The following is an 18,152-nucleotide window of genomic DNA, read 5'->3' on the forward strand; positions in this document are numbered from 1 at the left end:
CTGGAACTGGTCTAATCACAGAAGCTCAAAGGGGTATAATTCTATTATTACCCCATTTTAAGTATGAAAGATCTGGAAGCATAGGAATTGGGAAAAAGATAAAAATGAAAAACTCTTACAACTGACAGTAATGAGGGGGGGGAAATGCTGCGTTTGGCAAACATCCCTCAGAACTTGAGGTTGTCAATCAACAAACACAACCCTATCCCAGTAGAACTTTTTGACTCTGGGTAGGGATTGTCCACCCCACAGGTTGCTGTAGGTCTTTCTCCATTATCCGTGACTGGACCTTCTGTGGCTTCTCGTGATATTCCCTCAGCTTTCACGAGCTTGCAAATTAAATTGTGTTCGTCTGGTTTCCAGTAACACACATTACACTCATCTTCAGATGAGAATATTGGCTTGATACCGGTATCCTGCTCTATCCGCAAGCTGTAGATAGCATCAATTGTACCATGGAGAGCTGGTACCCTCTACCTTTTTAGCTGAAGGTCACTTTTCCCCTTAAGGTGATGGGAGTTACTCTCTTCCACCTTCCAGAGCCCATAAACAACCTTTAAATGGCCATTGGTGGACTTAGAAACCTTTGCACTGTTAGAGTCCTGTCTAGTGTGCTCTTAAGAGTAAGCCTCAGCACTCCGAATACATAGCCACTTCCAAAGCTGAGCTACTCAAAAGTATGCTTCCTAGGAACACACCGATTCATTTCCATTCTTCATGCCTCCTGTATTTGTAAAAAACTTCAAAATATTAAACTCACTGTATCTTTTTGGACTCTTTTATAGATCAAAAATGGTGCTTGATTAACTTACTCAATTGATGAGATATGAGATTCATATATGTTTGAGATACATCTGTGTTTATTTTTAAGTCCATTCTATTCAGCAAAACAACCAATTCTACTTTCAAAAAAAAAAAAAGCCAATGTTTGGTCTTTGGCTCTCGTCTTAATTCCAAATATGGAACTTTAACTCTTGGTCTTCCAGGAAGTTCTGCCCTGTCTGCGTTGCTGCAACTACACACTGGCCCATAATGCTATGATGCCAGGGCCTTCTTTTGTGCTCCTGTGACACCAGACAACATCATTAAAGAACATCCACATTTGTCAACATACTGGCCTCTCCAAGAAGATGAGAAGTCTCCCATTGGAACCTGCAGCCTAACATCCTGTTGGCTGAACTACATGTAGAGAGATAACCTATTTACATACTAAAAAGGTCAGCTTGGACAATCAGCAGTTAGAGATGAATTTGCTGCTGGTTGCAACTGGAGCGTAAGAATTAGGAAAAAGCCTGCAATTTTACTGTCTTTTTATCTGGGCAGACAGCAAGCATTAGTAAATATGAGGATGTCTGCTCTGATCTACAGGAGTAGCACCATGCAGAACAACCCAGTGATGGACAGCTCACTCACTATTTAGAGGCTTCCTGGTTCCAAACAGGTATCGCTGACCCTGTAAAGTACATGTCAGTCTCTTACGCTAAAACAAGTATGTATTGAGCATGTAAAGTACATGTCAACCTCTTACACTAAAAATGGTCATTAAGAGTTGGAAAGTGGGGGCCCACAGACGTGGGTCTGCTCCACCCTGACTGAAGGTCAGACAGCTTATGCCTACTCTCGCTCTTTCCAAGTTATTGACAAGAAGTCTGACTTAAGGAGTGGCTACAAACAGGATATCCTGACCTAGGGTGTGGTTAACTGGTGTTTTGGACATTCAGATGGCCCATAGAGGTGGATCAGCCCCACTTTTTACCAAAGGCCAGAGAATTCAAGCCTATTCCTGCTCCTTCAAGGATATGACAGGAGGTTTGACCCAGGGAGTAGCTGCCTAAAGGATGCTTGATCTAAGGTGTGGCCATCACATGCCATGCCTAAACAACAAAATACTTAACTAAAGGATATAGTTACTTGATATTTCAAGTATTAAAACAAGTAACTGTTCTGGTTGTCCTTTATGTCATGTTAAAGCAGTCTTTTGCCTTCTTCCACACTGGTTTGGCCTGGGGTATAAAAGTGTATGAAAAAATAAAAGTGGGCATATTCAGTATTTAGTGAATAGCCCTCCTGGCTTTATCCTATGTCTTTGCATTCCTTTTGGATCCCTGTTCCTCCTACCTAATTTTTCTAACCCACAAGCCCCTACCCTGGAATGTGTGAATTCTGTCAAGGATGGACCCTGACAGATGTTGTCCCAATGTGTGGTTCCAGTAGTGGAAGTCTTTGCATAATAATTTTCCAGATTCTTAACAACATGTAAGACGTAAACCACAGGAGTGGGCGCTCAGTTGTTGGCTTCACCTTAACCTGCCACTTGCTTAAGGAAAGCAGGCGATCAGAAGGTGTGAAGCGTTTTCACTATGGTCTGCCTTTTACAGGCTTTAAGTCTCGGTGGATTTCAGTTAGCTAATGTGTACTGAAAGTGTCTTTAAGGATGTCATTATAGGTGCAGAGGTTTATGCAGACATCCCTAATGTTTTTCCTCTTTATCCATCTAGAGATCCAAGGCTATGTCATCAGACCTCCATTTTTATCATACGTGTGTTTGGTCATATATGTGTGGGTGCACATGTGTGCATGTGTACGTGTGTCTCATGTGAGGCACATTGTGTGTGTTCGTTTGTCTCTGTGTGTCTGTTCTTGTATTGCAGTTGCATGACATGTGCTTAATGTACATGTGTGTGCTGATGTGGTACAATTAGTGTGTGTGTGTGTGTGTACATGGAGATAAGACAACAACCTCGAGTATCATTTTCAAATACTGTCTACTTCCTCTGAGATGTGGTCTCAGAGATCCCACTAGTGTGGCAGTATTTACGAGTGAGGCTGAAGAGCCTCCAGATTTGATGGGGTCTCATGGTGGTGCGAGCAGCCAGTCTTGGACAAACTGTAGTCGTGATCATTTGTCCCTTAGAATGGGGATTCATTTGATTCTTCTGCTCAATGATCTGAGAAGTCACACTGTAACTGAGGCTTTCGCCCTGGATGCCCTGACCCAGTGTCCCTCCATCTGAGGTCACGGCATGTTGTCTGGACTCTACAGCATCAGGAAGTATCAACACCTAATTGTGGGACTCTCCTTATATTTTATTCAACATCACAGGGGAATTTAAGGAGACAGGTGTGAACCTGGGCTTGTTCTATCTTTATTGGTGTGGGAAGTGGCTTCTAGGAGGAAATTGTGCTCTTTGTGTGCCCAGACAGTTCAGCATGCCAGCCTACTCAATATTCATAATCATATGGCTTCGTGGTTCATCTGACTCAGAGTAAAAATAAAAAAGCCAAATTCAAGATGTCATTTTTTTTTCTGCTGTGTTGTACTCCATTGTGTAAATGTATCACATTTTTCTTATCCCTTTTTGGTTGAGGGGCATTTAGGTTGTTTCCAGATTCTGGCTATGACAAATAAAGCTGCTATGAACATAGTTAAGCACATGTCCTTGTGGCATGATCGAGCATCCTTTGGGTATATACCCAAAAGTGGTATTAGTGGGTCTTGAGGAAGGTTGTTTCCTAATTTTCTGAGAAATCACCACACTGACATTCAAAGGGGTTGTACCAGCTTGCATTCCCACCAGCAATGCAGGAGTGTTCCCTTTACCCCATAACCTCTCCGGCATAAATTGTCATCATGGATGGAGCTAGAAAACATTATTTTGAGTGAGGTAACCCAGACACAGAAAGACAATTATCACATGTACTCACTCATAGGTGGTTTTTAAATATAAAGCAAAGAAAACCAGTCTACAAATCACAATCCCAGAAAACTTAGACAACAATGAAGACCCTAAGAGGGACTTACATGGATCTAATCTACATGGGAAGTAGAAAGTAGAAAAAGACAAGATCTCCTGAGTAAATTGGGAGCATGGGGACCTTGGGGGAGGGCTGAAGGGGGGAGAGGAGAGGCAGGGAGGGAAGCGTAGAAAAATGTAGAGCTCAATAAAAATTAATTAAAAAAAAAAAAAAGAACAGGAGAGCCTGCAATAGCCTAGTACTTCACCCGCCATCAGGCAGAACCTCACAGAGAGTGTTTGGACTTGGCTAATGATCTGACACACCTGGGCCTTACACGATCAATTGTACCTGCCTTCTGGTCTAAATCAGTCAAGTGGCCTAGGCCGTGCCTTCCAACGTTGTTGATTCGATGTGCATCTCACATGCTTAGTAAGGCCCTTCTCAAAAGAGATGGCAGCCGCCTGCGACCGCCCTGTCTGTCAGTGCTCTGCTCAAGCCTTCCACCTGCCTGCCGTGTCTGTCTGTGCCCTTCTCGCGCCTGTGACTCACCGTGTCTGTGCTCTGCTCACACCTGCGCCCTGCCAAGTCCGTGCTCCACTCACGCCGCCGTGCTCCTCTCTCTTTCAGATTATTCAGCTGCACAGACACAGCAGGTGCTCCACCAGTCCATCCTCGTGACCTCCATGTCTGCCCACCCTTTTTGAGACCTCCCCCTAGGCTGGGAGCAGCATTGCAAGCTGCTGCCAGGTGTGACTGATATCCAAGCCAGCCAAGTGGCCAGGTGGACAGTGGATGAGGTGAGGGGAACCGCACGGGGGACACTGGAGTGAAACCAGCCTACTCCCGGCATTTTCTAATGTGTGCGAGATGTTCCTGGCACATTTCAGTTTGTGTATCTTCTCCAAAGCTTAAACTTCAAATTGGAGCAAGAAGTCAGACATGCCTTTGAAGAAGCTGGGGAAGTCCACCGTCGGCCTGGTTGTCGCTGCTCTTCCTCACCCTGGCCTTACCTTAATGCCATCTCCTGTGTCTTGTCACCCTCCCCATGCTAAGTAGAGCAGAGAAACCAATCCTACAAACCCACATCCCTGCTCTGATGGATAAGCAGCAATGCATGAGCTCCTGTGCCGAGAAGCCTCTTCTCTGGGAGAGCACCACCCTGCTCCAGACAGGCTGCATCCTAAGCAATGCTGAGCGCTCTCCTTCAGACCAAGTGTCTGCCATATTGGTTTTCTCCTCTGTACTATAAGATTACTACGTAAACTTGGTTGATTCTTAGTGAATACATTGTTACAACTTTGGGTAATATGTTTTACAATGGTGAAAGACCGGTAAGGTTTTACACTATCATGCCTTACAACGTTGCTTTTCAGCATAGATCAGTTAAGCTTCATTGCTTACTATAGTACTGAAGCAGTGACTCCTGATTAACAAGTTCATTTAAGGGAGTACATTGTTTGACCGATAAAGATATCACAACACTGGCTGGCCTCAGAGAATGCTCTTTCAACCTAGTCTTCACGATCCTCTCTGAGGACAAGGCTTGAGCTAGATCTGGAGCTGAATTACCTCTGAAATGTTCATCTAGCACCTATTTCAATCACCTTCCATTGGTGTGGGTTAGGCTCCTCTTTCTAAGAGTCTTGCCCCATGGCTGTGCAGGCTTGGGAAGCCTGAAGCGGGCTCTGTGCCCTACTCCCCGGAGACCTTGTCTGATAGCCTGGGACTCCGTTTTCCCCAGGTTCCTCCAGTAATGGGCAGAGGGAGTTGCCATTGCTCCTCAGCATGCTGTGTCTTCATACGTATCTCTCGTCCATTCTGTGGAGGGACGGGCCCATGTTATCTTGGTAGTAAGGAGTTGAATCAGTGGGGTAGAGAATACAGAAGAAAATAAAATGGCAGGATCCTGTTCCTAAAAGAATACTTGGGTCTGTGCCTCCTTGGGGAACTGTGCAAGATTGTAAAGTGTATTCATGACCAAGGCAACTGAATTGAAACCTTCTGTGTTTATGATGAAATCGTACATGAAAGGGCATTGAACAATTGGGGCGTTCCAATTGACAAGCAGTTCCTTACTACTTCTAAGCTAGCCCATTTGATGGTCTTCATTTAGAAAGTAAGGCTAAAATTGGCTCCTCCCTTCTCAATAGACCCTCGACTCATGACCCTCACATGGGCAACAATGTATATTAGGGTAATGGTGGCAAGACACAAAGTCTCATTTTATCCACTGGACAGATGAAGACATAGAGATGGCCAAAAATTAAGTGACCTTCTTGTGACCACATAGTCAGTCCCAGACCCTGAGCTGGCATTTTCCTGCTGTGCACACACTGGATGTAGAGGAAGCTAACCTGGGACAGGGAGGCGTGGCTGTGTGCAAGGGTGACTGGACAGGATGGCCATGGCTCAGTCAGAAGCTGTAGTCTACTTGGTTCTTGGCTGAAGAAGGAGTGGTGGGCTGCTTCCTGCCACCCAGCTCCCAGCCACCGGCTAGCTTTACCCAAAATAATTACATGGAAACTGTATTCTTTTAAACATTGCTTGGCCCATTAGTTCTAGCCTCTTATTGACTAATTCTCACATCTTGATTAACCCATTTCTAATAATCTGTGTAGCACCACGAGGTGGTAGCTTACCGAGGTGGTAGCTTAACCTGCATCCATCTTGGAGAGTAGAGCTATGGCAACTGCCTCACTTCCCTTCTTCCCAGCATTCTGTCCTGTCTACTCCACCCATCTAATTTTCTGTCCTATCAAAGGCCAAGGCAGTTTCTTTATTAACCAATGAAAGTAACACATAGACAGATGACCCTCCTCCATCACTTGGGCACTAAGTCACTTTCTGAGCAGGGTGATTCGGGGTGATGGGAATGGTTTTCTTCAGAGAGAGCCAAGTCAAGGAGAGGGAGATGCTCACTATGTTGGTTAGCAGTCCCTAGAACGGCAGGGGTCTGGACTGAGTTCCGCAGTGAGGAACATCTGACTTGGGTGATTATTTTAAAATCAAACTCAATGCTCAGGGAAGTAGGCAAGATACAAAAGATGAAGAATTAAGTGAGCCAATGTGATCCTTTTTATCGTCTCAGGACGAAGCACTTCATTAGGATAATGGCGTGTGGGAACTGCAAGCCCAGGAGTGTCTCTGAAAGCATGGAGAACGGTGGTGCTGTCCGAAGGACCAGGTAACAATAGGGAGACTGAACAGGGCATTTCTAAGGGGGCAGGGAGGATGAGAGATGAGATCCCGTGGGGTGATGCAGATGGTAAGTGAGGTATCGCCATTAGAGGATGTGAGGTGAATGTTTCCTGGGAGCATAACATGCAGAGACAGCCTCTGAGGGACCAGGAATTGAGATTGGGGTCAACCGAGGATCAAAAGGCCCTGGAGAGGCAGGGCTGCATGGGGGTCAATAGTCCATGGGACAAAGGCTCCAAGAAGAGGCAAGACATAGGCATGCATATACCTTGTCCCGTGCTTTTTGAGAAATTTGTCAGGCCTTCAAGATATTGCTAATCACTACCCTAAGGAGCGAACTGTGTGGGGCTGAGACTGTCAGACCCGTGAGAGCCGAAAGCTTGTGCACAGGAAGCATTTCTTAATGGAGGAAGGCATGCTTTTTATGTACTTCTCAGGAAAGATGAAACCAAAGAGCAGAAGCCCTGACAGGACCATGAAGCCGTAGAGGTGGCTGGGAAGGAGGGCTCTGGTCTGTTTAAGTTCAGCCTCGAATGATGTAAAGGTCGAAGGTGACAGAAGGAGTCACTGTTCCTTCTCATTAAGGTTGGGAATATTTCAGACGAAAATGTGAAGAGGCTAAATTGCCACAAAGGCCTGCTAAGAAGGGGACTTCCAGTTCCTGAATTCCCTCTCATGGAGCATGCGCATTCTCAGGCTCTTACTGCAGGAAGACACATTAGGACCTTTAGATTACTGAAAAAGCCACAGGAAGGTCAAGAGTCTTGTATCAATTACCCCCGCCCCTGGCTCTTTCTGATGCTCAGTAACCGTGTTCTCCATCAGGGACGTGTTCTAAAGATGCCCTTCCCATTGCTCCCAGAGCCCAGCCTTGACGTCTAATACGACGCGCTTGAGAGCAAGAACACTCTGTCTCCAATCACCATGTACATTTCCCGACTCTGAAATACACCCTCAAGACTGACCTTTGATGGATTTAAAGTGTGGGTTTTGCGGTGTGTTCTGTGTCTTTGAAAATAAAGCAGTCCTCTCGAGGGATCCACGTGGGGGGTGAGGGCATTTGGGAAGTACCGTTACCAGTAGGTACCATGACCAACAGGATGCAAGACTGCTCTGGATACCACAACTAGAATGGCAACCGGGGAGGGTTTATTTAAAAAGGCAGCCGAGGTCTGACCCAGATTAAGAGAGATGTTCCTGTGCTTTGTTAGTGGTAGACGTGTTAGAGGGGAGTCCCCACCAGGGACACGGTGTGCTGCAGTGAACTCGGGCATCCTATGTTAAGTGCCATTCAGCGAGAGCTGGCGTGGGGTGTCTCTAGCGGAAGCTGAAGAGAGAGAATACTCTCTTTGTCTCCATCCTGGCCTGGGAGGGAGACTCCAATTCACATTCTGCTACCTGTGAAGAGAAGCCAGCTCGGGCCCTTTGTCAGTCTCCACAGAGCTGGGAACCGGCTTTCTCTCCTCTGTCGCTGTGGCTGCGTCTCCCACAGCTCTGTTTGCAAAGCACTGGGAATCTGTGAAGTGGTGGCTATGAAATGAAAGGCAAGAAGGCGTGGTGGTATATGTGTGGTGAGTGTCATCGTTTTAACACTGCATTAGAGGTGAGGGTGTGAGAACACATTAAGTCGCCTTCTGTGGAAGCATATTTCTCTCTCCGGGACAGGCACATAGTCTGCATAAGAGTACAAGCCTGTAGAATAAGGACCAAAATATTTTTTAAATACTTTTGTACGCCTTCATAGCAAAACTTCATACTCAGAGTAGGTGTTTGGCCAATGTCTGTGTGGTGAGTGAGTGAGTTAGTGAGTGGGTGAATGAATGAATGATCAGCCCTGTCCTCAAACACCATAGAGTGTGCATTTACCATCTCAGGCACAGCTCGGTTTTGTTTGCCTCACATGTAGGCACTTTTCCCTCTTCCACTCTAAAACGCTTCTTAAAGCACCACATATAAATTGTCTTGCTCTGAACCAAGTGCTCCCTAAATGTTCATTAACTATAAAGGATGGCGGCCACTTTAAAAGCAGGCTTTACATGGGCGGTAGTGTTAAGATAAACCAGGCTACTGCTGGCTGAGAGTAACAGCCCTTCTGCAATTGACCCTTCGAAAAAGGGAGGGGGGGCGGGCAAATAAACTCTGCTGAAATTATATATATTCAAGAGCATCAGAGTGGAAACAGTCCCCGGTGGATTTCCAGGTAGCACGATCCCGCTCACATCTACAGGCTCAGCAAGAGAGCATCATTCGGGAAGATGGAAGAAGCAGCCCACTGCAGAAGGGAAGCCTGCTGAGAGCCAGAGAGGAAGCCAGGAAAAGTAGGTCATGGGGGGACATGAGTTGGGTAGAGGAGAAGGCCGGTAGGAGAGCCTAGGCAGAGACATCATTCTTAGTCTCCCCAGACTACTCCTCATGCCTACAGTTAACTTGCTCGGAACCCTTCCCAAACAAAGCCGGGGTTTTGGACACAGAATAGTGAGTGTACTCACAAGAACATGGAAAACAGACAGCTGTCAGTTCCTACACCCAGGGTAATCCAGAACCGTAACCAGAACAGGTTCCAAACCAGGGTTGCACTCCAGAATCAGAGCCAAGGGCAAAAGTCTACATAGCAACTTGTCACGTCATGGGCGTTCTTCAGAGCCAACCATGGCCTGGGTCCTCACAGTGTTTCTGCTTTGAAAATTAGACCCACCTCACAGCTATCACGTGAAGAGAAGTTAGCACATGATAATCGTTCTTCCCTCAGAGAGCTTACTCTCCTCGAGATGTTGGCCTCATTTTGTCTCACGTTGGTAGGAGACAGGATCTTTGAATGGGAGAATGAGAAGGAAGCCCTTCAGTGTTATTCTGTGATATGTAGAAACCTCACCATTTACATGGTTAGACTACAGATTTTTATTAAAATTCAACCTAAAATTTACTTTTAGGAAAAGTAAGTACTAACAATACTCAACAAGGCTTTGAAATACTTTCAAAATCTGGACAAAGACTTCCTCCTCGGAAGATGTCATGGCCTTGTTCACCAAAAATAAAAATAAAAAATAAAGGGGGGGATAGGAATCTTTCCAAAAAGCAGATCATCTGAGACAGGTGATGAGGCCAAGAAGGCAGAGATGCCCTGCTGTATACAGAGAACTAGGGTGGGGAGCCCAGACCCCCAAGAAAGTGTGACGGTGGCCTAGAGCCAGTGTTGTCAGCACTCGGCAGCACGCGCTCTCTTCTGCGCATGCTTTGGTCTCGTGTTATTTCCTCCCATCAGAACCCTGTTTACCTTTCCAGGTGATGGTCTGGGTCGACCATGCTGAAGAGGAGGGAACCCTGGGAATGCTGGCAGAGGGGGCTCAGTGAGAAGTGTGAACGCTCAGAGCAGCTTGCCACCTTTCTACCGTGAGCAGCTCGGTAGTGAGGAGTACTTACTCAGCACGGGAAGTAAGAGCATGTCTTGGCCCACCGCTCCAGCGTGGCTGACTTGCTTCCCAGACACAGGGATCCTGACTGAGATAGAACAAAACTTAGGTCTTAAAACAAGTCCTGGTCAACCTTTTATTTCCTTCCAGGAAATTTAGGGATTCTTTCAGAGGAAGAGGCACCCCAGCGGCAGACCCATCCCCAAGGGGCCTCTGACAGCCTCTAGAAACACCTTTTGGATGTCCTTTCTAGAAGGCAACATTGTCACTCACATCTAATGATAGAGGCCAGGGCTGTGCACAAATGCCCCAGGATACAGACAAGCACTCTACAGCAGAGTTGCCTCTCCCAAGGAGTTTATGGCGCACGGAGACTGAGAAACCCTGTGCTTGGTTGAGCTTCTTTCTGCAGTCGTGAGGATTTGGCTTCTACAGCGCCTCCTCCCTCAGCAGCAGGATCTGCAGACCTTCCTGCTTCAGACCTTCCTGCTTCCCATTATGCTGTAGGTGATGCCCCGCCCACTGCAGACGCCCTCCTGAGTCCAGGCTCACTGAAGGCCCGCCTCACCTCTCCAGCTCTCCCTTCCCTTGTGGTACCAACCCTCACTACACAGCAGCAGTCTCTGAGCTCTGAAAATAAACGACCAGTGCTCAGACGCTGTCCAGCTCAGTTCATTTGTAATCTCTACGGCCCGAGCTCTGCAGGCGACAGTGACGTGAGGCCAGGAAGAGAACCTGGACTTCAGGTCCCCGGCTGCCTGCGGCTAGAAGCGCAAATCCATCCCCCAGAGACCGCACTACCTTTTTTTTTTACCAGTTCTCCTCCTGCTCCTCAGATTCTACTGTTGCTCACTTGTCCTGTGTGAGGGCTGGCTCCTGGGAATCCACACATCTGTCAAAATTTTTAATCCCAGGAAATCCTACTGAAGGAGCACTGAACTCCCCTGGGCTGCGGTCTTTCCATCCCAAAGCCTTTTCATCTCTCCTACAGGGCACACGTGCGACTGTGGATTACAGTGATGGGCAAGGCGGGCCTTGCATGACATTCTTCTTTCCTCTCTCTGTGAACTGATGCTTAGACTCCACAGTACTTCAGTCCTATTCAGAGGTGTGCCCATCACAAAGCCCCAGACACAGTCATGGTGAATATTTTCAGCCGAAAGATAGCCTGGGGAAGGACTCAGACCTGTCACTGCCCTGGACTCTGGAGGCCCAACTTCAGTTACCCCCACAATGGCTGTCATTCTCTCTAGTTTTCCATCAATGTGACTTGAACAGTGGCCTCTTACAGTTTTTTATCAACTCCCTGTAGACACCCAGAAAATGTTCTATGTGTCCTATTCGACACCCCAATTAATTCTGCAGACTGACAAAGCTGCTCCTGCCTGTGCCCTGTGGGACCATGGGGTATTCATCGGACTGCTAGCGGCCGTGTTGATCAGTCTAGTCTGATCCCACTTGGACCGAAGTCTTCCCACGGTGGGATGTCTGACCATGGTAGCCTGCTGGCTGCTTAGGGAAGTTTCTGCCTTCCACCTTAGAAGGATAGTCTGCTGGGCTAGACTTGTGCTGGGTGAGTAAGGCAGATACCTAGCATGTGCCAAGTGTCCTCCAAAAGAAAATATTCTGAACTTTCCGAGTTCTCACAGACTATGTGTTGGCCAGGAGAACACAGGTGCATCTTCTGGGTGATGGTTCTCACCATTCTGAGCCCTGAGAACAGGAATCTCAACTCTTGGTGTGCATGTCTGTCCTGCGGGAAGCCGGGACCACTGATTTCTGGAGAGGATTGGAGGGAGAAAGTGCTCTCAGGGCTCCATGCAAGTGGCGACTGTTAGTAGACGATCCTGGGCTCTTCAGCTGTCTCCAGATAGTCCCTGTCTCATGGAAAGGACAGGCAGGTGCTCACCATCCAGTCAAACCAGGAGACAGCAAGGAGAAACAAGCCAGGTCCCCTAAGATCCTAACCCTAAGGGTCCACATACTCCAACCCCAGCTTGAGGCCAGCCTATGCCGCAACCATGTTAGATTTGTCAAGGCACCTAGAGTCATCATTGACATCTGCTTATCCCATGCTCCATCTTATCTAAACGGGGAGTGTCTACTGGGGACACTTGGTGGCTATCTGCGCCATACGGTCAGGTCTTCAAGCTCTCTCACTACAAAGAAATTGGTGTGTGTGTGTGTGTGTGTGTGTGTGTGTGTGTGTGTGTGTATGTGGTGTATGGTATGTGTCTGTTGTGTCTGTGTGTGTGTGTGTGGTGTATGGTATGTGTCTGTTGTGTCTGTGTGGTGTGTGTGTGGTGTGTGTATTGTGTGGTGTGTGTGATGTTTGGTGTGTATAGTCTGTGTGTGAGATGTGTGTGGTGCGTCTATGATATGTATGTGGTATGTGTGTTGTGTGTGTAGTGTGTATGTGTGTGTATGGTATGTGGTGTTGGTGGTGTGTGTGTTGTGTAGTGTGTATGATGTTTGGTGTGTATAGTCTGTGTGGTGTGTGTCTGTGTGTGACAAGTATGTGTGTGATGTGGGTGTGGTATGTGGTGTGTGTATGATGTGTGTGTGTGATATGTGGTGTGTGGGGGTGCGTGCAGAAGGAGATAAGTCATCAGGTAAGGGAGAAAAGTCAGGTCAAGGTGAAGAGAGTGCTCTCCAGAATTCAAAGCTTGGGAATTGGCAGCCTGAGTTCCAGATTCTCCGCTGCTAAGTGGTCAAATAGGACTATTAAGTTGTTAAGCCTCTCTGAGCTTTTACTGTCATTTATGTGGGACTCTAGTTCAGCCCGATGTGTGGAGTTTTATGGTTGTCCAGGTACCAGGAGAGGTGTGCTGGAGCCCCAGGGATGCTTCAGGGAGGAACTTGCTGTTTAGGAGTACCTGCAAGCATGGTGCTCCTAGCATCCAGATGGTCCCACGATAGCCACTTTCCAAGGCCGCCAGCCCACATACCTAGAAGGACCACATATTGGAAGCCTTGGCTGTGCCAGAGACCTGTACAGATATAGGCCATCACTGTCTCCTTATCAACACACTCTGTATAGCTCAGCCTGGTGACAAATGGATGGAAAGGACTTTGGGGGATGGACAAACCTAATGAGCTAAAAAAAAAATGGCAATGTGATTTTCTAGTTACTATTTAAATTCCAAGGGGTTGGAACTTGGTATATATATTTTATTCACACATTGAGTTACTTCAACCCTCAAATTATTTCAGGTGCATGTTTTAAAATTCAGCTTTTTATCCTGTGCTGTAGGTGGCTGAGTTTATACAATCTCTTCTGGGCTGTGAAGAACATGCCAAGTGCTTCAAGGAAGAGGTAAGAAATGGGAAAATTAGATATATTTTTGTACTTCTGGGCCCAGGAGTGCTTTGTTTCCATCTATTTAAGTGTAAACAAGAGCAGTTGGATGGTGGAGGCAAGAGAAAGGACCACAGAAGAGCCCAGCAGTGCAGCCTGTGCTGGGCCACTCTTACCCTTACTGTTACAAGGATGCTGGCTGCTCCGCTCTGATGACTGAGTAGGGAGTAAGTGGATTAGATAATTAGTGTCTATGGGAGTTGTGAAGGCTCCACACTGATGACTTTAGGGAACCTCGGGGGAAGGGATGAATTCTCTGCTCTCCATTGAAAGGAAGACTAGCCCATCCCCCTGCCTGCACCTGCTCCAGAATGCCTGTAAGAAGCATCCTTTTGTGCCATTGCTGCTTCCTGCTTCCTCGTGGTTGGTAGTGTTCTCAATTGCTTCGTATTTTTCCAAAGCGAGAATCTGTAGTCCCAGGAGCTACAGAAAGTACGGGGTCTACTGTAGATGACCAAATAATGGCGGTGATTATCTACCACACGACTGCTACAGCGAGCCTGCACTGCAATGAGCTTCTTACAGGGGTCCTTTGTCCTCAATACTCTGTAAAGGTGGTTTACCTTAGAGGCCATCCTCAGGAAGGCCAGGCACAGCGGGGGGTGGGGGGGGACAGTGTCACAGGCTCCCTCTCAGATGATGTCACAGCTTTCACCATTGCTATTCAGTGCTCCAGGACACTTGTATCCTAGGGAATCTTTGAGTTCAGAGCATTTGCAGTTTGAGGGACATCTTGAAGTCCTGGGTCCTGAGACCCTCCGAGTCCTATAGCTTTTGGTAAAGCCCAGCAAAGCTCAGTGCTTTTGTGCAGCGTGACTTGGGCGTATGTTGCCCAGGGCTGCACGTAGCCCACTCTCTTCATTAGGCACCTATTTTGTCTCTGAGTCTGCCCATAAGATAAATGTAGTGCCGCTTATGGTGGTTTTCAAGCTTGATACTTTCTGACCCCTGTGGGAAAACCACTGAAACCCTCCTGCTCCTCTCCGTCTAACACACAGACTTATGGATGGGATCTTTGAAGTACACCAACCAGTTGGGCCTCAGTAAGGACAGCAATGTAGAGCAGACCATCTCCTCTGGGGTCCACTAGGCACTGCCTGGGACCCCGGCTTTGCCTCTGAGAAGCTGTGTGACATTGGGGACATCTCTAAGGCTGACATTCCATGTTTCCTCGTCGACCTTACACAGTCATCAGGACAATGAAGCGTATAGAGCAGCTTAGACTCCTGCATCTCTATGGGTACTCATGGTGAGCTTCACCGCCGCTGTCTAGTTCGTATGACAAATGGTTATTTGGCCAATGATTTTTGCTTGAAAATGCTGGTACTGAACCCAATGCCTCTCCCCTGCCTCAGAGAATAGAAAGTGTATCCCCAGAAAAGCATTTTATTCTCTACGTGTTTGTGTCTTCATCAAGAAATATACCATAGAGGTATCCAAAGTTTTTGAGATTTTTTAAGGGTTAAAAAGCCTACCCAAGAACCCCAGGCTCTTCATCCTTCCATCAAAGGGACCACCACCATCTGGAAGCCTTGGCTGTAAGCAGGTTGGCATGCATGCCACTGGTTCACAAGAAGGGTTGCCATAGGAAACCCTTGCATTCCAGCCGCCCGCTCTGCAGCCAAGAGTCTGCTGACCTAGGTAACTGCCTAAGTGTTTATGTCATATAGGGACAGAACCCCCAAGCAGTCCTCAGAGCCAAACTCTGGGATCCCTAGGCCTCTCAGAAGCTGTGGGCCAACAGCATGCACGGTGACTGTCCATCATCACAGGACTGGGGAAAACTGTCACACTTCATAAAGCCATGTGTTTCTTAACTTAAAAACATTTAATTGTCCAATGAGGCTTGAGCGTCGTCAGAGCATACAACATGGTGATTTGATATGCTGTATTCAAGTATCATAGGCATCTGATTACCACAGTGAAGGCCATTAATACATCCGGCACTCCCCAATTTGGACCGGAACCAAGAATCATTCTGACATTGTTTCTAAATGTGCTTAAAATTTAATAAATGAGATAATTATCATATTGTTTTTCTGTTTAGTTTTTCTTTTAATTACAGAAAGAAAACTTGGAACTATTGAAAAGCTAAAAGGTTAAAGTTAAGACAGACCAGTATTCTGATAGTCAAAGATAACTTCTTTTGCTATTGGTAGTAAAGGTTCCTAATATTTTAGTATCAGTATGTGTATGTGATATGTGTGTGTGTCGTTGTGGACACATGCTGCTGCCGTATACAGCGTCAAGCCTATCTGTCCCTCCACCATGAGTTAAAGTCAGGTCCTCAGGCTTAGCAGCAACTACTTTTACTCCCTAAGCCCAAGGTTTCTGGTAGTTCAAATAGGACTTCATACAGATTTATTTAAAAAAATTAGAAGGTCCTACTTGACATAATATGTATTACTGCTTAATGATCTGTGAAATTTCACAGATCATGGGATGTTTCGTTGAAACGTGTTTTGGGAGATTATGTTGTCTAATCCCCCAGCCTAAAGCTAAACCCCAATTTATTTTCTTCTGTTGCTGCAGCCTCAGGTTGTTCCCCGTGTTCCCCCCACTTAGGCAGCACCAGACAGGGCCAGCCACGGCGCCTCACTCTCTGGAGAGTTACTCTCTGGTACTCGTAATGCCCATGGTGCGTTCAGGCTAAAAACGTTGAAACAGAACAATGGAAGTCTGTGCTTGGGCAAATTAAAGCATTGAGTTTCACAAACTGAGAACCTTCTAATTCAATTTGACTCCTTTATTCTGTGAGCACAATGGAGTTGATCTGACTTGAGTCAAAAAGGGAGGGGCACCTCCCTCTAGCAAGGCCACCCGGACTCAGTGTCACTCTCCATACGCCAGAGCTGCTGCTGGTGGGTAGACAGCCCCACTGTGGAATGATTATATCTGTGATTGTTTATTTATTGACAGTGGATAGATACCAAAGCCTTCCTGCTTCTGACCCCAGCAGACCTCCTCAAAGTGATGAAGATCAAGCTGGGACCAGCTCTGAAGATTTCTAATTCTATCCTGATGTTCAGGAACTCCCGGGACGTCACTGAAGATGGTGGTGCCTTGGGCCAAGAAACCAGGAAATGAACGTGCTCCTGAACAGCCACCCACACTGTTTCTAAAGGACTTGTGCCTTCAGAAATGAGCTTGGCAGCCATCCAGTTGAATTTAATGTCCCCACAGCCATACTCATATTTCATCGGGCCCCTTTAAAGTGTCTGGTTAGGTGTGTGGCAGACTTGATGAACAATGAAATGCCGATGACTCAGATGCTTAGTTAGGGCCGAGTGTGGGTTTGGATGGCATTGTTCCTGCAGCCAACAGACCGGAGATGCTGTCCATGTGTCTGTCCTCTCCCCCTCGATAAAAACAAAATTCCATTCTGCACGTGTCAAGTGTCTCAAGTGGTAAAATGCCAGGAAATAAATTCGTTAATTAATCATTAATGTGTTCACCAGAAACACATCTGAGCACAGCTCACGTCAGTTATCTGGATGCAGTGAGTCTAAGAGATGGCAGCCTGGTGCTTTCAAAAAGACTCCTGAGGTTTCTGGGTCCTTAGCTCAGGAAAGGATGGATGTTTGCAAAGTGCTAATAAGTACATTGTCTTCATGATCCTCAGTTTTATTCCTTTTACTGTTCCTTGGTTATGGCTCCAAGGTGCACTGGAGCCCACTTGAGGAAGTGTGCCTAGAAGGAACTAAAAAGTAGTGGGGCGTTTCAGGAACCAGATGAGGCCCTGTGAGGACCTGCCGCCAGGGCTGCCTCGGGAGCTGGTTCTAACAGTGGCACTGGCCAAAGGCCTGCCTGCATGGTATCGCTCCTGTTCCCACTCTGATGAAACAAGCTTCAGAATGGACTCTTCCTCATCTGTGGATGCTGAAGAAGTGCTTCAGGACAGGAGACCTCCAGAGAGGGGCTCAATATCCTAGGCTTCAGTGATATTTTAGAGGTCAGTGTGTCTGAGATTGGAGTTGTGAACAGACCACTTCATAGGTATCAAAAAAGGGGAACCCAGGTCTACAACGGTTTCTGCTCTATCACATAACAGCAACTCCAGCTGCCCTCCTGAAGCCAAGACCCATCCTTTAGAGGCAGGAACCAATGGGAAAGCCATGAGAAAGAAGCAGAGCTGACAATATCCTTCTGCTACACTAATAACATCCTCAGTCTAACAAAGCCGATTCTTCTTAGCGTATTTCTGTAACTTAAAGTCACTGAAGAAGAAAAGAACTTGAAACCATATCTATTGCATTCTTTAAATGCTTACCTAAACATAAATTTAATATACTATTAGGTGATGTAAACGTTTTTCTGTGATGTTTTGTTTCTCCCTTTTTTTGTAGCTTTCCATATGCAATATAAATTCCTGCTTCTACTGTTAAAGTTTTAATATATTTTCAATGTTAATAAACATGTAAAATGTAGCCTCTCCCTGTCTTACCGGA

The 18,152-nt window shown here is 46.6% G+C and overlaps 1 protein-coding gene across 1 annotated transcript in view; it reads left to right on the plus strand.

Annotated features, from left to right (window-relative positions):
- L3mbtl4 (L3MBTL histone methyl-lysine binding protein 4) overlaps positions 1-17,047 on the plus strand; it is a 306,766-nt gene extending 289,719 nt beyond the window's left edge. The window contains 3 exon segments of the mRNA XM_057758331.1: positions 4,366-4,535; positions 13,600-13,662; positions 16,624-17,047. Of these exon segments, the coding sequence (XP_057614314.1) occupies positions 4,366-4,535; positions 13,600-13,662; positions 16,624-16,791 (401 nt within the window). The 3' untranslated portion in view covers positions 16,792-17,047.
- The last annotated feature ends 1,105 nt before the right edge of the window (positions 17,048-18,152 follow it).

The sequence above is a fragment of the Chionomys nivalis genome, chromosome 26 (genome assembly GCF_950005125.1).
Source record: "Chionomys nivalis chromosome 26, mChiNiv1.1, whole genome shotgun sequence".
NCBI lineage: Eukaryota > Metazoa > Chordata > Mammalia > Rodentia > Cricetidae > Chionomys > Chionomys nivalis.